The 21941-nt window shown below is 42.5% G+C and overlaps 2 protein-coding genes across 2 annotated transcripts; both read right to left on the bottom strand.

The window, feature by feature from the left end:
- Nucleotides 1-406: 406 nt before the first annotated feature.
- Nucleotides 407-8905, bottom strand: LOC113015917 (NLR family CARD domain-containing protein 3-like). Its single transcript, XM_026158288.1, has 7 exons — nucleotides 8882-8905; nucleotides 8729-8796; nucleotides 6535-8326; nucleotides 5095-5268; nucleotides 4283-4456; nucleotides 3434-3457; nucleotides 407-464 (listed from the first exon to the last, which is right to left on the bottom strand). The coding sequence occupies exons 1-7, from the start codon at nucleotides 8884-8886 to the stop codon at nucleotides 407-409; spliced, it is 2295 nt and encodes a 764-aa protein (XP_026014073.1). The 5' UTR covers nucleotides 8887-8905.
- Nucleotides 8906-8927: 22 nt separating this feature from the next.
- On the bottom strand, nucleotides 8928-16284 carry LOC113015722 (E3 ubiquitin-protein ligase RBBP6-like). Its single transcript, XM_026157907.1, has 3 exons — nucleotides 16078-16284; nucleotides 12435-12481; nucleotides 8928-9016 (listed from the first exon to the last, which is right to left on the bottom strand). The coding sequence occupies exons 1-3, from the start codon at nucleotides 16232-16234 to the stop codon at nucleotides 8996-8998; spliced, it is 225 nt and encodes a 74-aa protein (XP_026013692.1). The 5' UTR covers nucleotides 16235-16284; the 3' UTR covers nucleotides 8928-8995.
- Nucleotides 16285-21941: the final 5657 nt, after the last annotated feature.

The following is a 21941-nucleotide window of genomic DNA, read 5'->3' as shown; positions in this document are numbered from 1 at the left end:
AATGTTAGCAAGGAAAACATTACAGGCTTCCGTTACCTTAACACAGAGCTTCACATGAAGAAAATCATCTGGGACACCAAGTTCAGGAACGTGAAGTGAAACTTTTAAAAGGAAGGAAATGCTTTCTGTAAAGTTCTAAATGAGCAACATCCGAAGCCCACTCACATGCCCTCTGTACTGGAATCAGAATCTGGAGATGAGGGGGATGACCCACTGACGTACTTTACCAACTATCCAGTTATTCAGCCAGTGCGATGGATTCACTCTTAAGGCTGTCCTAGTGTAAATGCCTGTACGATGCCTATAGGACATACCGGACACACTAGGAGAGCTGACAGGGTGGTAGAAGGGCATTTACCCAGCTGCAGGATTGGTACTTGGACCTTTGTGCAAAGAGGAACAGAAGTTACACTCTGAGATCCTTCAAAATGACCTCCAGCAGGCTGTTTATGTTTCTGACCAAACTGTTAAAAACAGAGTCCATGAGGGTAAAACGAGCACGAAAAATGTTATTACATAAGTGCCAATGAATATCTGTACCCATTACATTTTTCTTCAAGCATGTGAGTCTTGACATAAATATAATGTCATACCACTGTCTCTCCACCTCATATCAGTCCATCATCCAGCTTCCTGCCAGGCTCATGCTGACTGATTTTCATCATTTATATACCTGTCAGACAATTTTTCCACTCAATTTCAATGGTTTCTGTGTGTTTGTGTGTTTGTAGCAAAGAAACTTAACAGGCACAAAGGGTAGAGGCAGGGCTAGAATTAAACATGTCTTTATTAAAGTCAAAAACTAAAAATCAACCTTTAACTTTAAGTAATTACACAATGAAACACAATGTACACAGTGAAACACACAGCTCCAAACATAAACTACTTCATATGTCTGTGAAGGTTCTCAGTCATCCAGGTCATCGTAGTCAAAGGAGCTTGCAAAGAAAAGCGTCTGGACTTCTTTAAGTTACTTGAAGACGTTTCACCTCTCATCCGAGAAGCTTCTTCAGTTCTAAGGTCAAATGCAACAACAACAACAACATAGTCATCCCCTATGTAGCCGGTGTATCAGAAAAACTCAGGAGAGTTTTCTCCAAGCATGACATCCCGCTGCATTTCAGACCCAGCAACACGGTCAGACAAAAACTGGTTCACCCGAAAGACAAAACGCCAAAACTCAAACTTAACAATGTGGTGTATGCTGTACAGTGCAGCGAGGAATGCCCAGACCTCTACATTGGAGAGACCAAACAGCCACTTCACAAGCGCATGGCACAACACAGAAGAGCCACCTCCACAGGACAAGACTCAGCAGTCCATCTGCATCTTAAGGATAAAGGACACTCTTTCGAGGATGCCAATGTTCACATTTTGGACAGAGAGGACAGATGGGTTGAAAGAGGAGTGAAAGAAGCCATCTATGGCCACTGTGAGCGACCATCTTTAAACAGAGGTGGTGGTTTACGACACCAACTCTCTGCCATCTATAATCCAGTTTTGAGATCCCTCCCCAGACGCCTTAACGCCCACTCACATCCTGGGCCATCTGACCTCAGGAATTCGCATGATAAGGTGGGGCCAGGTTTCACAATGAACTCACCCGAAACTCTGGCTGATTGGGACCCACACCCAGTTTCACACCTTGGCTCAGGCGATTAGAGGATCATCAGGGGGTCCTTTTGTCCCTCTGTGGGGGGATACTCCCACTAGGTTTAAATCTGGGACTCTCCACCATTTGACCTTAGAACTGAAGAAGCTTCTCGAATGAGAGGTGAAACGTCTTCAAGTAACTTAAAGAACTCCAGACGCTTTTCTTTATAAACTACTTCACTTCTTTACATATTTAGGTAGCTGATAACAATTTAATTTAACTCCCAGAAATGTTTAATATCTACTAATACAGACTTTAGCAGGATAATATTGTGACTTCAAGGAATCACTGTTAGTATCAGTATCAGTACAATTACAAAAAGTAGAATGAAAAACAGTTCTGTCATCTGCGTTCATTAAACTGACTTCATGTAATTCATCTTCCCACTAACAGAGTGCAAGAAATGATCATCAATAAAGAGTTAAATGAGATGTTAGTTACATCAGACCTTTTCACATTTATCTGATTAATATTAGAAGTTATTGTTTCTTTCATTAGATTATTTTTAAAAGCAGTAATTTTCATAGAATGGCAGAGACATGAGTGATCATGAGTGATGAATATCTTCAATTCAGATAGAATTGTTGAATGTCCGTTTATTTAGTCATGGAACATCCACACAGGCTGGTTGTCATTATTTGGGAGAAAATAAAAACAAAACCCAAAATGTCCTCTTATTGTGAAAATCTCCCTTAATTCCTGTCCTGCTTCAATAACAGTAATAATATGTGGAGAAGTTGAAAATGAATTTTTTTAAAAAAAGAAATAGCAAACAACAACGACAACAACAACAACAATGAATGAGCTCAGGCTTGTCTAAGATGCAGAGGAGCTGGTTCTTGACTCAGATTCATAAAAAACGCTACATAATAATATTCACTGTGAAGGTTTGAGTGAAAAAAGGACAAAACAAAATCTGCTTCATGAAATAATCCCAGCTTCCATCTTAAAAGGACTAAAGACAAAGAAGTTGACAAAGAGTCATTGTTTAAAACTTAATTTATCCATGTGTCTGAAAACATGTTTCTGATTGATATACTACACCAATCAGATGAATATCCAGGTGTGCTAAACTTCACAAAGACTGACTGAGGAACCAGGAGACCAGAGTGTAAATCCAGGATAAAGAGGTTCAGTGAATGTGGTGTTGAAGGTGTGGAGGTGGATCAGAGTGTCAGAGGAGACTCTGTAGAAGGACAGAGTGCCAGCAGGACAGTCCACATACACTGCTACAGTGTTAGAGACGGAGGAGGAGGAGATGGACATTTCTTTTTTACTGTGACATACAGAACGAGGAGCATCATCAGAGAAGAGCAGACTCCAGGACTGGTCATTAACTCCAAAAACATATTCAAAATCATCTTGTATCCTTCCAGCTTTGTAAATCACTGCTACATTAACGGTTCCTCTACACTTGACCTCCCAGTAACAACGACCAGTCAGATCATTTCTACAGAGCAGCTGATGATAGAAGTAAAATCTGTCTGGATGATCAGGATATGATTGAACCTCCTCCACATGTGCCACCTTCCTGTTGTTGTCAGACAGTTTGAGGTTTGTGTGTACTGTGTTTGTGTCAATTGTGAGTTGACAGGAATCTGATGGAGAGAACAAACACAATCCAGCTGCAGTTATTGATCCATCATCTGTTCATTGATTGACACTTGGATAACTACTAACATCAGAGAAATGAATGACTGATGAAAATGTTTCAGTGTTTTTTGTGTTCATTAATCATATTAAAAAACACACTTACACTTCCTCAGACCTGGTCTCAACCATTGGACTCCAGCAGGCTCCACCCTGAAAGGAAGAGGAGGGTCAGACAAGCACAGTCTATGTGCATGCTGAACATGCATTTAGTGTGTGTATGAAGAATGTATGTTCATACACACAAGGACATTACATTGTTCTAATATGCATACTAGTCCCTGTTAGCTCACAGTAGAGGATTTCTGGACTGACTTAGCAAGAAAACAGTAAGACTGGAAGGTTCATCCAGGAGAATGAACTTCTGTTGGACTCCCTGGCTGCAGAGGGCTCTTGCAATCTGGACAACCCTATGCTTCCATATCTTGGTGCCCCAGCAAACACAGATCGGGAGTCAATTATGGTTACCTCCATTCACGAGGAGGATCAATTAACCAAGCTTGAACCCAGGCCAAAGTGAGCTGAAAACCATCAGCTATGTGTCTCACCAGTTAATGTCCTGGGTATTTCACCAATAGGTTGAGAAGCAAAGAGTCCACAAGATTTTGCCCATAGGAGGTGACAACTCTCCCCACTGGTGACTGATTTGGTCCCCCACATGTTGTCCATCGGAACGAGCTGCCCAATGGCTTGAGGTCTATTACAAATATCTCAAAACCCTTTTTAATCTCACAGGCTTACAATTAATACGTGTGTGTATCTAAACTACAGTTTAAAAGGTCATAGTTTTTTTTTTAATTCTATGGCAAGCACCTTAATTTAAAATTCATTTAAGTGTGAAATATAAATCAAACTCACATTGACATTTGTTGTTATTGCTAAACTTGACAAGTTTCAATGAATAGTCATAACACACACACGCATGAAACAGGAAATAAGTGAAGCACTTTCTGCTCTATTAGACATTCTTCCCCATACCTGAGAGCTTCCAGCCTCCACTGTGGATCATTCTGTAATGCTGAAAGCATCCTCGTGCCAGAGTCACCTGGATGATTGTAGCTTAGGTTCAGCTCTTTCAAACGGGAGGGATTGGAGCTCAGAGCTGAGGCCAGATAAGTACAGCCTTGCTCTGTGATCAGGCAGCCCGACAGACTATAGACACAAAACAACAATCTATCTGTGAATACTTCACTCAAGATTTGCTTTCATTGGTTTGCGTTTGTTTTTCACATACAATGTCATACATCCTTTCAATCTCCAATTCAATTTAGCTTGATTTAGAACATGACAATCCTCATAGATGACAACAGTTCTCAAGTAAGGCCTAACAATATTAGAAAGTTAACTCCAGCAACTGGATGAGCCCCAGAGAAAAGCTCTTGGTGATGGTGGGGAGAAGGAATTCTCTTTAACATGCCAGTGTCTCTGGGCCAGCTGTCCAATTTCAAACTACATACTTTGAAGCAGACCTTTAGAAATGCAGTTTCAAACAAGAGATATACAGGCATTGTACAAATAAAATCTATGTGGTACTTTGGACTGAAAGTAACTAACAATAATTTGTCCTAAAGTGTTATACTAAGGAACCTTCAGGTTTAGATACCTTTAACAAATCATATCTTAATATGCTTCTTTTGGCTGCTCTCTCAAGTGGTCACCACAGCAGATGAACCTACATATTTATTTTGGCAAAGATTTTTTTATAATGGAGTTCTAAATGAGTTTGCAGTTTATCCACTGATAAAACTCAGCTTTTAAATTGTTGTGGGTGAAAAAGTCTAAAGCCTGACCTGAGAGTTTCTAGTTTACAGCGTGGATTTTTCACTCCAACAGACAGCAGCTTCACTCCTGAATCCTTCAGGTCATTGTTGCTCAGGTCCAGCTCTCTCACACTGTTGGACTGGGAGCTGAAAACTAAAGACAGAGCTTCACAGCTTTTCTCTGAGAGCTGACAGTCATTCAGTCTGAAAAAAAAAATCTAATTAAATCACCTTTAATGTTGAATCTGCACAATTAAATGGAAAAACAAAACAATAAATACTGAGGACAAATGTGAAAGACTTCAAATTTTCTTAGCAAAAACGAATGAAAACCAATGCGGAACTGGTAGATTTAATTGTACTAGGTTGACCAGTATCCAACTAGACAGGTCTGTAGTGCCATTTGTGACTTTCCAAATTTTAGTATGTATGATGTATGGAGGTAATCGTACACTGAAGTAGCTCAGACAAGCAACAATGCACCTATTCATTTAGTGATTCATTTAGGAGCTTTTGCAGAAGTGACGGTAGGAGCAATGTTTAGCAATCATTGTGTGAGCTGAATGAAAATGTTGTGCTGAAAGTTTGCTGTGTTTTAAATGTTTGGTAACTTAAAAATTAGTATAACAATCAGCATGTGCAGGAAGCACATGGGGCAGGACTGAAAGAAGATGAGTGGAGGAAGGATGATAGCAGACGACATGGCAAATAAGAGAGATAATGTGTAAGTAATTTTTCCAGGGAGACTACAGCCTATACACTCAAAGGATATTCAACTGTAACTGCAGCATAAACAGGGAAGGAGGGGATGAATGGACTTGAGAAAAATATAGCATGGCGGTGAAATTTATAGTTCTCACAAAATAGAAAACCTGTCAGATAAGAAGAAATAGAGGAAAAAGTGAAACAGCGATGCTGGAGGCAGTCATGAATCATTGAGTGAGATGTTACTCAGATCTCACATGGAATGACCAAAGGAGTATGATTCAGTTTGATGGCAGCTGCAAAGGATGTTCAGCCATGGGTGGGGCACTTCTGTATGGAGATGGAATGTTTCTTTGGTTCTTGCTTCCTCTGGAAGCTCCAGCTTACATCAAAGAAGTGAACGTTGCCTAACTGCACCTAAACTCTCAAAACAGTTTTCTATTTTCTCTCTCTCTCTCTCTCTCTCTCTCTCTCTCTCTCTCTCTCTCTCGCTGTGTGTGTGTGTGTGTGTGTGTGTGTGTGTGTGTGTGTGTGTGTGTGTGTTTATCACAATAGTATCAAATAAATGCTGAAACCTAACCTCTGCAGTGTTACGGTTTACTGTCGTAGAACAGTTAACAAATTAACTTTAATTATTTAACTTCTGAATACAAATTGTGCCAAAGATAGAAAGTGATGCCAACACCAGTGATGCACCAGTGAAAAAAATAAATCACTGACTCAAATTTATTTTAAAACTTAAGGTATGAACACACACTCACTTACATGACTTTTTTGGAGGCTTTGACCACAGGCAGCAGCCTCAGAAGAGCTTCCTCTGAAGCAGAGTATTTCTTCAGGTCAAAAACATCCAGATAATTTTCTGATGACAGTAAGATGAAGACCAGAGCTGACCACTGAGCAGGAGACAGTTCATCTGTAGAGAGACTTCCTGAACTCAGGGACTGCTGGATCTCAACCACTAGAGAACAATCATTCAGTTCATTCAAACAGTGAAACAGGTTGAGGCTTTTCTCTGTGGACAGGTTCTCATTGAGCTTCTTCTTGATGTACTGAACTGTTTCCTGATTGGTCTGTGAGCTACTTCCTGTCTGTGTCAGCAGGCCTCGTAGGAGAGTCTGATTTGTCTGAAGTGAAAGACCCAGGAGGAAACGAAGAAACAAGTCCAGGTGTCCATTTGGACTCTGTAAGGCCTTGTCTACAGCACTCTGGTAGAAGACTTTTTGCTTGTGTTTAATTCTAAACAGTTTAAATGACCAAGATTTCTTTTCTTCCAGCAGATTTACTCCGGAGTTGATGAAGGTCAGATGGACATGAAGAGCAGCCAGAAACTCCTGAACACTCAGATGGACAAAGCAGAACACCTTGTCCTGGTACAGTCCTCTCTCCTCTTTAAAGATGTGTGTGAACACTCCTGAGTACACTGAGGCTGCACTGATATCGATGCCACACTCTGTCAGGTCTGATTCATAGAAGATCAGATTTCTTTTCTGTAGCTGATCAAAAGCCAGTTTTCCCAGAGCCTCAACCATCTTCCTGCTGTCTGGACTCCAGGGTGGATCTGTCTCCGATCCTTCATCCTTGACCTTCTTCAATTGGACTTGCACCATCATGAAGTGGATGTACAGCTCTGTGAGGCTTTTAGGCAGATCACTGCTCTCATTATTTATTGTAAGAGAATCCAGAACTGTAGCAGTGATCCAGCAGAAAACTGGGATGCGGCACATGATGTGGAGGTTTTCTGATAACAAGATGTGGGAAATTATAATACTGGCCTGCTCCTCATCTCTGAATCTCTTCCAGAAATATTCATCCTTCTGTCGGTCATTGAACCCCCTGATCTCTGTCACTATGTCAACAAACTGAGCAGGGATCTGATTGGCTGCTGCAGGTCGTGTGGTTATCCAGACATGGGCAGAGGGAAGTAAATGGCCCTTAACTAGGTTTATCAGCAGCAAATGAACTGAGGTGGCCTCTCTAGGGTCAGTCAGGATCTTGGTGTTGTTGAAGTCCAGAGGAAGTCGACACTCATCCAGACCATCAAAGATGAACACAACCTGGAAGTCTTCAAAGCTGCAGATTCCTGATTCTTTGGTTTCAGTAAAGAAGTGATGAACAAGTTCCACCAAGCTGAAAGTTTTCTCTTTCAAAAGATTCAGCTCTCTGAAAGTGAACAGAAATATGAACTGGATGTCCTGGTTGGCTTTGTCTTCAGCCCAGTCAAGAGTGTATTTTTGTGTTAAGACTGTTTTCCCAATGCCAGCCACTCCCTTTGTCAGCACTGTTCTGATTGGTTCTTCTCTTCCAGGTGAGCCTTTAAAGATCTTGTCTTGTCTGACTGTTTTTTCTAGCATGTCTGATTTCCTGGATGCCATTTCAATCTGTCTGAGCTCATGTTCATCAGTGACCTCTGCAGTCCCTCCCTCTATGATGTACAGATCTGTGTATATCAGATTCAGAATGGTTGGGCTTTCTCCTTTGGTGCTCGCCTCAAACGCACACCGGAGCTCCCTCTTTAGTTTAGATTTGAGTTCTGACTCACACTTTAGAGGACCATCTGAATGACAAAACAACATTATAAGATTATTTGACAACTTGTAGTCAATTGTTGACCTTCCAAAACATTTCTTTAATTCACTGGGAATCTGTGAGTCAATTAAGAAAGTATTCAGATCTCTTGTTTTTATGCCGTAAATTCATTTTAAATGAATTAAAAAACATCGACACACAGAAACAGTGTCTCATCAGATCCAAGAACCCTTTTCCTCTCTGAAGTATTACTGCTGGTTAACAACCTGAAGCGTATCTGACTTAAAGGAGTTTAAAAGATTCATTGGTAGAAATTGTGAGGTGGCCCTTCCAGCAAGTTCTCTTTGAAAACAACAAGAGCTCTCATCGATCAGTGTATACATGTTTCCGTGTTAATGACAACTCCTCAGACAAACTATTGATATCCTACCTGTTGGTGAAGCCTCTTGAGTTGAATTGTCCATCTGTTTATATTCAGTAGGTTTCTCCATTCTTAATCTATAAAAAAAAGAGAGAAAACATGAAGCACATTAAGTACTGGAGATGTTTTGGCATAGTTACATATTTGAAAAAGCCTACACACAGCATATCAGCACAAAAAGCTAATACCAACTATCACTCACAGTGGTGGAGGGGTGATGGTGTGTGCTTGTTTTGGCCACCTTGTAGTCACTGAATCAAAGTCAAAGTCCAATTCTCAACCTGACCGAGAAGAGAGCTGTGCACAAACAAGTGTCCACAAACATCAATAAACTGAATAAACACTGTAAAGAAGAATTGGCAGAAAATACATAAAATATTTACTTTAAGTTATTACTGCTTAACGTTTTTCTATAAGTTGAAGCATAGGATGTAGTTTTTCACACACTGTGTCTGCATTTTGCCTTATATGACATAACATGTCATTTGATTTTTATCTCCAGTTGTTTTTATCTGGCAGATTTCATAACAAGGTTATTATTTTATTTCATGTGAAGAATAATGACCAACATTATGAAATAAATACCTATGTCATGCAGAATTACTGCATAAATACATGTCATACCAGAGTAATAAACACAATAGTATCATCAAAATACTATGCACACCAAGAAAAGAAGTCAAATTTAATATTTTAGAAATATGTCAACATCTGATTTCAACTTAGATAATCAAAGTATGATTATATTTAAAATATATTAATTTTAAGTATTATAATTAATTATCTTAAAATGGTTTGGATAATTTTAGACAGAGGTTAAAAATATCCACTTTTGGTTGGTCAAACCCAGTTTGGCTGTGTAACAAATGCACCACATGTTGCAACAACCGCTCCAAGTATTGGCACAAACTGTTAAAATTACTTCCTCTTGGAGGAGAGCCAACAGTATTTATTTCGAGTAAGAGGCCTGCATATTGAAACTATATCTGCAGGAGATAACAAATGATCATTTACAAAGCTCAACCTGTCCTCCATCTACCTTTTGCTCTGTGTTTCTACAACAGGCTGACTGATTCAGTCATCCATTCAGATCCAACACAGCTTAAGAATTATAGGCCTATCTCTAAACTCCCATTACTGTCAAAAATTCTGGACAAAGCAGTTGCTGATCAACTTACTGCTTTTTTAGAAAAACGTGACATTTATGACAAATTTCAGTCTGGTTTCCGTAAGTGTCACTCAACAGAAACCGCATTAATTAAGGTCTCTAGTGACATTATGATGTCGGCTGACCCCGGAGCATCCACAGTCATGGTTTTGCTGGACTTAACATTTGCCTTTGACACTGTTGACCATACCATCCTGATTAACAGGCTCCGGGACATAGTCACTGTCAGTGTGTCCGGTCTTGCGCTGGAGTGGTTTCAGTCATACCTTTCCAACAGATCTTTTAGTGTCTTTGCAAATCAGTTTATGTCACACTCTAAGGACCTGACATGAAGGGTCCCACAGGGTTCAGTTCTGGGACCAATTCTTTTTCTCCTGTACATGTTACTCCTAGGACTTATAATTAGGCAGTTCCCTAATTTGTCTTATCACTTTTATGCTGATGATATTCAGCTCTACTGTTCTTTTAAGCCGATGGAAGTCCATAAAATGTCCTTTTTTCATAAAATGTTTAGCTTCCATTAAACAGTATCTTGGAGAAAACTACTTGCAGTTGAACTCTAAGAAGTTAGAAACATTAATTATTGCCCCTGAAAGCCAGATAGCTATAATCAAAAAGCATCTTGGTTCTCTTGGATCATCTGTTCACCCGAGCCTCAGGTATCTCATGTTGTTTTTGATTCTGCCATGTCTCTAGAGCAACACTCTAGATTAATTAGTAACTGTATTTTTCAGCTATGAAATATTTCCAAACTGTGAACTTTTTTTTGTCTAAATCAGAGTTAGAAATGATTACCCATGCTTTTATTTCTTCTCACTTAGATTATTGTAAAAGTCTTTTTCTTTGTTTGAGCAAAAGAAATCTTGACCGTCTCCAGTTAGTCCAGAATGCTGCTGCAAGGCTTTTAACTAAGACACGAAAAAGAGAGCACATTACACCAGTGTTACGCTCATTACACTGGCTTCCAGTACATTTTAGAATTCATTTTAAAATCTTAGTCCTGACTTTTAAAGCTTTGAATCATGACGCTCCTGCCTATATTTCTGATCTTTTAGAACCTCACACTCCCTCTCGCAGCCTGAGATCATCTAATCAAAGGCTGTTGGTAGTTCCCTGAACATGTTTTAAAACCAGAGGTGATAGATCTTTTAGAGCGGTGGCCCTCAGGTTGTGGAATTCTCTCCCTCCATCTCTACGCTGCCTGGATTGTATTTATTCTTTTAAACATCATCTTAAGACTCACTTATTTAGACTAGCTTTTAATTAGATTTGCGCTGTATGTTTGATTGTACCGTATTATGTTTATCTGTTTTATATTATTGTGAAGCACTTTGTGTTTTTTATCCTGTGAAGAGTGCTCTATATAATCAATAAAGTAAAGTAAAGTAAAGTAAAGTAAAGTAAAGTAAAGTAAAGTCATCAGTAAGTGGATCTGCAGCAACAATGACTGAGTAACACTTCTGCTGCTCTGATTCTTGGATTGTACACACACACACACACACACACACACACACACACACACACACACACACACACACACACACACACACACACACACACACACACACACACACTGAGTGAGAAAAGGGTAGGATGGGGAGCTCTAGAGTTTCATAATCAGATAACTCTGTTCTTGCAATAACTGAAAGTTACTGTGACGGTCTGTGGTTGTGCAACTTTGTGCTTTTACAAATGTTACGCAACTTAGTCTATTTTTTTCTGATCTGAGCTGGTGATCTGAAATAGATCAACAGCTTTAAAAGTTATGTAACACCATGTATTGTTTTATAACTTCTAAAGTTACAATAGTGTTTTAGGACAAACCTTAAACTTCATTTTCATTTTCAAATCCAGCTGTAACATAACATTGTACAAAAAGTAGCCCGTGAGATTCCCTTAACTCTCTTATTACCCAGCAACTAAGCATCTTTTCAAGTACAGGTATACCTACACTGACAAACAGCACAAAATAGATCCAGAATTGAATAAGTGAGCAAAGAACAGTCCCGATACATTAAAAAATAAGCAGGAGTAATCAAACATGCAGCAAATCAATCAATAGGATAATGAAGCGCAGGTGAAGACAATCAGACAGAGCAGACACAAAAGAAAGCAGTAAAACAAAGGTTTTCAGTAAAACATGAAATAACTAAAAGACAGGTAACACAGGATAATAACAGGAAAGGGACAAACATTCAGAAAAAAATTAAGAAGGTAAGAAAACAGAACAGAAGCATAAAAAAACAAGAACAATTATAAAACAGAGAAAATATGAAAACTGTGAAAAGTTGTAGAGTAGAAAAAAGGAACTATTCAAATAAAACAGAAGAATTTCAAGAGAGTAGAAATTCTCAGGTCTTTAGATCGAAGCTTAAAGGCAGTGACAACAAACAACAATGGACTCCTCACACATTGGTGAAAACTAAACACACACTGAAGTGGATGTAAATGTCAGTCGCCTTCAGCCCACATTCACAGGTCCAGCTCTGACTCCCTTAACATGAACTACAGAACTGTTAATGAGAAAAACAAAACTGTCTTCATTACCGTCACATGGAGCTTCCCCCGGAGACCATCATCTGTAACACCGAGTTCTGGCAAGGGAGGGAGGCTAAACGTTATAATAAGGAAACACCCAAAGAGGCATTTTTGGGGGAAGTTTTGCAAAATCAGTCCATTTAAAATCTTGAAATCACTGTTTTGTTACTGAAGGTAGTTTAGTTTGAGTTGTTTTTGGCTGAGCTGTGCCCTTAATCACTGATGTGCAGGAAGCAGGATACACCACTCAAGATTTCGGTAAATCTTGGTTTATTTTCCACAAATCAACCAATCAATAAAAAAAAATAAAAAAATGTTAAAACCCACAGGAAACACAAAGAAGCAGAAAACACTGTAAATATAGATGATTTTTAGACTGTAATTCTGTTTTGTTTTCAAGTTTAATTGACTTGGAAAAAAGTCCAAATGTAACACACTTCATCTCTTCCAATTACAGGTATGTAGGAATATTTACAAGAATACCAAAGTTGAGAGTAACATGGGAACATTACTGTTATCCACCAAATCAATTCAACATCATAGGAAATAAATGAAAGTGTCTAAATATGTAAGGAAAGCCAGTAATGAATCTTAGAGTGTAGTTTTACAAGAACAGAGAGACCAACCATCAACTTCGAATCAGACACATTTACAATTAAAGAAGATGTTTGTTAAAATTATTTTCAATCACATGGTGGAGAGAGGCAGCACGGTGGCACGGTGGTTAGCACTGTTGCTGCACAGCAAGAAGGTCCTGAGTTCAATTCCACCATCAGGCCGGGGTCTTTCTGTGTGGAGTTTGCATGTTTCCCCCGTGTCTGTGTGGGTTCCCTCCGGGTACTCCGGCTTCCTCCCACCGTCCAAAGATATGCAGCTTGTGGGGATAGGTTAATTGGATAATCTAAATTGCCCCTAGGTGTGAATGTGTGAGTGTGAACGGTTGTCTGTCTTGTGTGTTAGCCCTGCGACAGACTGGCAACCTGTCCAGGGTGTACCCCGCCTCTCGCCCTATGACAGCTGGGATTGGCTCCAGCGACCCTGAGAGAGATTTTCTTTGTTCTTAAAACAGGAGAGTCTCGCCGTAATGTGCCTTGTAGTCAGGCTCAGGTTTTTTTTATGTGGACACTGAAGAATGAAACTAAAAAACTGGCCCTGCTGCTGCATTCCTGCTACATTTACTGACTGACTTTAAACACACTCATATTTAATAAATACACCGCATGAAAGTTTTTAGCTATTTCCCCCAAATTGATAACATTCACAAACACTAATGTTGCATGGTTTGGTAAACCATTCCAGATGATAATAGTCACATGCTTAAAATGCCCTGTCTTTGGATTTGGAGTATTGCTAAGCTTTGTACAGGGTGGGCCATTTATATGGATACACCGTAATAAAATGGGACTGGTTGGTGATATTAAAGTCCATTAGTATATGTGAGGGGGCAAACTCCTCAAGATGGTTGGTGACCATGGTGGCCATTTAGAAGTCGGCCATCTTGGATACAACTTTTGTTTTTTCAATAGGAAGAGGGCCATGTGACACATCAAACTTATTGGTAATGTCACAAGAAAAACAATGGTGTGCTTGGTTTCAACGTAACTTTATTCTTTCAGGAGTTATTTACAAGTTTCTCTTTGTTTACAGCCATTGACATGTCGAAGAGGTTAACACGTAATGAGCAGATCGAAATTGTGTTGATATCTGGTGAACGCAGTAACTGGGTCATTGCAGCAGATTTCAATGCAAGACACCCTACGAGACCACCCATCTCCCATTCTACAGTTAGCAAACTACTTGCTAAGTTTCGTGAAACTGGTTCAGTGTTGGATTTGCCAAAATGTGGACGCAAGAAAACTGTCACTAATGAAGGAACATCAGTGGCTTCATTCAGCAAGAGCCCACAGCGTAGCACTCGCCGCATGTCACTGGAGAGTGGCATTAGTCAAACATCCCTTCGGCGGATATTAGCTACTCACAAATGGCACCCTTACAAACTCCAGCTACTGCAGCATCTCAACGAGGATGACCCAGATCGGCGCACAGAATTTGCAGAATGGGCAAAACAAAAATTGGAACAGGACCCTCAGTTCACGCAGAAGATTTTGTTCAGTGATGAGGCAAACTTTTATGTGAATGGTGAAGTTAACAAACAAAACCACCGCTATTGGTCTGACACTAACCCACATTGGATGGATCCCTCCAAGACTGTTAGAACAACAAAAGTGATGGATTGGTGTGGTATATGGGGTACAACAATAGTGGGTCCATTCTTCATCAATGGAAACCTCAAGGCCACTGGATATTTGAAATTGCTACATGATGATGTGTTTCCCTCTTTATGCACTGAAGCTGGCACGTTCCCTGAGTTTTTCCAGCAAGATGGTGCACCACCACATTATGGGTGCCAGGTCCGAGCATTCCTAGATGAACAGTTTCCTGGAAAGTGGATTGGTCGTCGTGGGCCAGTTGAATGGCCCCCAAAGTCTCCCGATCTGACCCCCTTAGACTTTTATCTTTGGGGTCATCTGAAGGCAATTGTCTATGGTGTGAAGATACGAGATGTGCAGCACCTGAAACTATGGATACTGGATGCCTGTGCTGGCATTTCTCCTGCGGTGTTGCTATCAGTGTGTGAAGAGTGGGAGAAGAGGGTTGCATTGACAATCCAACACAATGGGCAGCACATTGAACACATTTTATAAATGGTCAGAAACTTGTAAATAAATGGTAAATGGCCTGTATTTGTATAGCGCTTTACTAGTCCCTAAGGACCCCAAAGCACTTTACACATCCAGTCATCCACCCATTCACACACACATTCACACACTGGTTATGGCAAGCTACATGTAGCCACAGCCACCCTGGGGCGCACTGACAGAGGCTCATGAAAGAATAAAGTTACGTTGAAACCAAGCACACCATTGTTTTTCTTGTGACATTACCAATAAGTTTGATGTGTCACATGGCCCTCTTCCTATTGAAAAAACAAAAGTTGTATCCAAGATGGCCGACTTCTAAATGGCCACCATGGTCACCACCCATCTTGAGGAGTTTGCCCCCTCACATATACTAATGTGCCACAAACAGGACTTTAATATCACAAACCATTCCCATTTTATTATGGTGTATCCATATAAATGACACACCCTGTAGAACACCTGTGCTGAAGGGTGAAATACAGCATAAGATTAATGGGTTAGTGAGGTATGTTGAGGTTAATATTTTCTTTTTACTTGTTAGATCACCATGGCAACTAATGTTGACAGTATTTCTTTAATATAATGAGACTTAGCAAACTTAGCAAAGACACACTGAAGAAACACAACTGATGTAAAATCCAGGATAAAGAGGGTCAGTGAATGCAGTGTTGAAGGTGTGGAGGTGGATCAGAGTGTCAGAGGAGACTCTGTAGAAGGACAGAGTGCCAGCAGGACAGTCCACCTACACTGCTGCTCTTTTAGAGACAGAGGAGGAGGAGGAGATAGATGTGTATCTGTTATTGTACCTTACATAAAGAGGACCATGATCAGAGCAGCTCAGACTCCAGGACTCTCATTTTTAACAAGTACAACTTCTGATGGGATCACACATTAGTGTGTCACAGTAACATACAGCATGCAGAATCAAACTGTTGAGTTAATCACTTTACCTCTTGTTCTAGGTTTTTGGTCATGTTTCTTTGACTTCTTGTGCTCTTTTGCTCTGCCCTTCTTCTTCCTCTTCTTACTGTCTTCATCTGATGAAGTTGTACTCACGGAGGAGTCAGAACTCACATCAAAAGACCCATCAGAGGACAGTGAAGGCATGCTCAATACCTCACTGGAATCCTTCTTTTGAGAGAGCTAGTAAAACAGTTAAAAAGACAACACAGACAAAATTACTCATCAGAATGCTTATGTAAGTATTCAACCAGAGGAAATATGTGAAAAGCTATGTAATGTTTTTAAGAGTGGAATTACATGTTGCTAATTGCTCCTTTAGATAGTCCCTTTCTTTGGTGAGCTCATCAATTTTATGCTTTTGCCACTCTAGCCTCATCTTATAGATCTCCAACTCTTGTGATTTTCTTCTGTCTGCCAGCTGTGCAGTTGGGGCAACAGTCACACCTAGAGAAAATTAAAAACAAAATGAGACTTAGCTATAAATAAAATTAATAAAACAAATAAATGCACAAATACAATTATAATACCAATGTACACTTTGTAGAATTTAAATAACAGCAAAAGCATTGCAGTCATTAATAAATAGCCTACAATGGTAACATTACAAACTATATTTAGTTATGGCCAATTTGACTATAATTATATATTAACGCATTTCAAACATAGTGCATTAGATTGTATAATGTAGAGCATTTAGTGTGAATTTATATTGCATAGACATGCAGCAAAGTAGGAAGTAAGGACTGAGAAACTAAATTACAGAGAGCACAATCAAAAGTTACAGCCCAGAGTAACACCAAAGGCAATAATCCTCATTTAATCCGACTAATAAAATAAACTGCACAGTGTTTTTCCCGGTATCCAAAACTTAAATGTAGCTAAACGCTAAGTAGATGTCCTATTAGCAGCTGAAAAGCTACCTGCTAATAGGCGGTGGGTGCAATGACTGTAGAAAACATGGATGATGATGATGTGACAGCTCCCCAAAAAGTATAGGTTATAAACCCCGCCTCCTCCATGTTAGCGGATGTGTCACGGACCCGGCTCTGGATGACTCGGGGGGTCCGTGAGCAGTGTGGTTTGTTGTTGTTATTGTTATTATATTATTATTATTGTTATGATTTGGTGATGTGGGTGTTTTTCTGCACAATGCTGTGTTATTCTGTGTTCCACTCATTATATGTATAGGCAGGGTGTGGGTGTGTATATGTGTGTGTCTGCGGGTGTGGCTGGAGGATGGAGGACAGCCACCTGCAGGCCTAATGGGTGTGGCCCTGCGGGAGGACTGGCCACACCTGAAGTTCCTGCCACACACCTGTTGCTGATCAGGGCTCATCGGGGGAGCTTTAGGAGAGTGTTGGAGCTCCCACCGGCGTGGGATCATTGCGTTGTTATCCCAAGTTAGTGTGTGTCAGCGTATGACAGTGCAGTTCGTGTATGCCCGCGGGGATCAGTGCTGACGGCTGTTTCTGTGGTTTTCCTGCAGGCGGAAGAGTGGACCAGAAAGGCAGCATGCTCGGGGTGTGCGGAAACACGACAGCGGGGAGCACAAGCACAGACGTCAGAGGGGAGCACACACACGGGAGTCTAGGGAGCAATGGGGATGTATTGTGTTTACAGCTTTCACTGTAAATAAAGTGCACTGTTTGCATCGCAGAATCCTGCGTTTTGGGTCCTCATTTCCCACATCCCCACGGTTTGTCTTGGCAATCCCTGACAGAATGATCCCACCAACCACCATGGACCCAGCAAACTCAAGAGCTGTCACGAAGGAGGGATCGCTCGCGTAGCTATGGGATTACTGCCAGAGCGTAATCCAGGCTGTAGATCCACCCAAGAGACACATACAGGTAGTGTTTTTGGACAATTACCTCTCATCCACTACCTTCACCGCAAACTTTTTGGACATTAACAAACTTACGTTATTGGTCACTAGTTTAAGGGATAGCTCTAGTTTTGAATTATTTGGCTTGGGTGGCCCGGGCAAGGAAAATTCGGCTGCCCTTGTAGAAGCTCTAGCCGCCTGGTTTTTCACGCATCGGCGGTGGGCTTTCCCGTCGATGCTTGCTGCACAACTGTTTGACCCTCCATTACAGAAGAGATGTCGCCCTCGCCATCATCACCCCATTACGCCTCCACCCACTCCTGCGGTTTTGGCCCAGTCAGCCTGCTCATTACTGCAGTGGGTAAACCAGACTCAATTGTTTCAATAAATCCTGTCATTGAAAATCAAAACACAGATGAACAGCAGAGGACGGTTTCCATACACACGGCCCCGCCTTCACGGAGGAGAAGGCGTCCTCGCAAGCAGCGTTCAGCCATATCTACACTCGCTCCTGTGCTTGTTGAAGATTCAGGACCAGCGGCTCTGGACGCCACAGTGAGTAAAATGGACTCTGCCAGGGTTGTAAATTCCCTCCCTGTGAACATGGAAATAGAGACTATAGCCGCTACGGCAATTAACAATGGAGAAACTGTGAAAGGTGTAACTGAAACCCCAGTGGAGATTTTTGGACCACCGACACATGAATGTGGCCTGAGTCCTAATTCTGGGGCAGAATTTTGCATAGTCAGCCCTGAAGTAGTTAGCTCAGAGTCGGTGGGGTCAGACACTGTTTGCTTTACCTCCAAACACTCAGAGAATGTTCACTCTGAGACTGTGAGCTTGGAGCTAGGGAGCTCAGAGCATGCAGACCCAGATGACTTTTTGGCCCAGTCTGGCCACATGGAGACGGAGGTTCTCCCCAGGGCTTCCCCAGAGGCCGAACTGGAGGCCTCAGATGCTTCTGGACCCCTGGAATTTGTTGAGCCAGCTGTAACATTATCATCCTCTCCACCCTTTGCACACATCCTCTCCAACCCTTTGGTCCTGGCGTTGCAGTAAACGCCAGGACCGCCTCCTACAACGCGGGTCTCGCCACTGGCGATATGAGCGCCTACAAAGCGGCCTCATACGGCGTGCGGCGCGCGGTGATAGATGCCAAACGCCGGTAATGGGAACGTGTGGAGTCCCACTTCCACCAGGGCGACACACGGAGTATGTGGCACGGACTACGCACCATTACGGACTACAAAGCCAGGGACACTGCGCCAATCAACGCCGACTCTGCATTCACCAACGAGCTGAATCAGTTCTACGCCCGTTTCGAGGTTAGCCAGGCGGCTAATGCTATCTACCGCCTGACTACCGAGGACAGTGACGTCATCAGCGAGAGACCGGTGACCAGCATCGCCGAGCATGACGTCCGAGCGGCACTGAGGAGAGTGAACACAAGGAAAGCGGCGGGGCCAGACGGCATCACCGGCCGTCTGCTGCGCTGCTGTGCTGACCAGCTAGCAGGTGTGTTCACTTACATCTTCAACGTGTCCCTGGTGAAGTCTGTGGTCCCCACATGCTTCAAAAGATCCACCATCATCCCTGTGCCCAAGAACAGCAAACCCTCATCCCTGAACGATTACCGGCCAGTTGCACTGCCCTCGGTAGTAATGAAGGTGTTTGAGAGGCTGCTGAAGAACATCATCTCCTCCTCCATCCCAGACACCACAGATCCGCTGCAGTTCGCCTACAGATCCAACAGATCCACAGAGGATGCCATCGCCCACGTCCTACACACCACTCTCAGCCATGTGGACAAGAAACAGGGTAACTATGTGCAAATGCTGTTTGTTGATTACAGTTCAGCGTTTAACACAATAGTGCCCTGCAGACTGTTCACAAAGCTGAGGGATCTGGGACTTAACAGCCGTCTGTGTGCATGGGTGTTGGACTTCCTCACTGGCAGAACTCAGGTGGTGAGGGTGGGCAGGTGCTTCTCCAACAGCATCACCATCAACACAGGAGCACCTCAGGGATGTGTCCTCTCGCCACTGCTCTACTCCCTCTACACTTCAGACTGTGTGGCCACCCATGGCTCCAACACCATTGTGAAGTTTGCTGACGACACAGTGGTGTTGGGTGCCATCTCCAACAACGATGAGACGGCCTACATGGATGAAGTGAAGAATCTGGCATCGTGGTGCCAGGACAACCACCTCCAGCTGAACGTCAGCAAGACCAAGGAGCTGGTGGTGGACTTCAGAAGGGGTCAGCACAGAGACTACAAGCCCATTATCATCAATGGAGCTCCAGTGGAGAGGGTGCAGTCCTTCAAGTATCTTGGTGTCCACATCTCCTCAGACCTGACATGGGCTGCCCACATTCAGGTCCAGACCAAAAAGGCTAGGCAGCGCCTGTATCACCTACGACAACTGAGGAAGTTCAGGGTCTCTCCAAAGATCCTCAGGATTTTCTATACAGGCGCTGTGGAGAGCATCCTCACACAGAACATGACATCGTGGTTTGGGAACAGCTGTGTGAAGAACCAAAAAGCTCTCCAGAGAGTGATCCGTACAGCAGAATGCTGCTGCAGGATTGCTCTCCCCCCGCTTCAGGACACCTACACCAGGAGATGCCGGACTAGAGCAGCGCAGATACTGAAGGACCCGTCCCATCCTGGCAACAAACTGTTCCAACTTCTGCAATCTGGTAGAAGGTTCTGCATCATCCGGGCAAGGACAGAGAGACTCAAGAGGAGCTTCTATCCCCAAGCCATCCGGGCCCTAAACACACACACCCGCCCTCTCACATCATCTATAATTGACTGAGACAGGACTCTTCCAGACACTAAACCAAGGCACAATGTACATTTCAAATTCCTTTAATTTTAAATATGTCTATATTGTCTATCCTGTAAAATAGTCAGATGTCTATTCTTATTAATGTACAGAATTCACCTGCTTGCTGCTACTACTGCACATTCACCCAATGTATATACTATATATATATATATACATATATATATATAATGTTCTTCCTCTACACCACCCCCCCCCCCCCCGAAATTTTTTGCACATGTCGAGGAGCGTGTCAGGCTACATTTCACTGTGTGTTATACTTGTATAACTATGCATGTGACAGATAAAGAACCTTGAACTTTGAACCTTTCATGTTAGCCATATCACCCTCAACTCAGTCTGCTGCTCAGCGTGTAGTTCAGCTGTCATCTGTTCCACCATCCACATCCACTACTCTGCCACCACATCCACCGCCTGCTGCTGCCGTGTCACCGCATCACCGCCAGATGAGGAGCTCAGTGTGCTGGAGCAGGAGCTCGGCGAGCGGGAGGAGCACACACCGTCGGTAGAGGAGCTCGGCGAGCGGGAGGAGCACGCTCCGCCGGCAGTGGAGTTCACCAAGCCTGAGGAGCCTGTGTTGGCCTCGGATGAGCTCAGCAAGTCAGAGGGACCAGCACGGTCACCACGTCTACGTCCGGCGCGGCCACGTCCTGCATGGCCAGCACGTTATGGATCGTGTGTCATGTTACATTGTGGCTCACCGGAGCGGCAGCACCGCTGCTGCCGGACCCATGGCAGGCTGCCAGAGCTGCGCCGCCGCTGCCACCATTGGACGTGTGGATCTGTGGCAGGCCACCGGAACCGTTACGCCGCTGCTGCCAGACCCGTGGCAGACCACCAGAGATGCAGCGCTGCCGCCACTGGATCAGTGGCACCAGAACCTTAGCTAAGGACAGTAGTTAAAGAAGCCACATGTGCTGTCAGTGAAAGCTGCAGCTGTTTTATTGATAAAGTTAAAGACAAAAAGTCAAAAGGATTAATCATCCATGTAACTGTGTCACTATATATCAGCATTAACAGGACCTCAGTTTGGTGTTACAGAGCTGCTGATCTCAGACCTGCACAGATTCTGTTTTAAACACTTGATGTACTCCGCTGCATGAAGAGCACATTTCATTTTCTCTGACACAATTAAATAAAACCTGATGAAGGTCAAAGGTTGTCACTTGTATGTCAA

This window comes from Astatotilapia calliptera, chromosome 23 (assembly GCF_900246225.1).
Source record: "Astatotilapia calliptera chromosome 23, fAstCal1.2, whole genome shotgun sequence".
Lineage (NCBI taxonomy): Eukaryota > Metazoa > Chordata > Actinopteri > Cichliformes > Cichlidae > Astatotilapia > Astatotilapia calliptera.
This window is presented reverse-complemented; position numbering and strand designations above follow the sequence as displayed.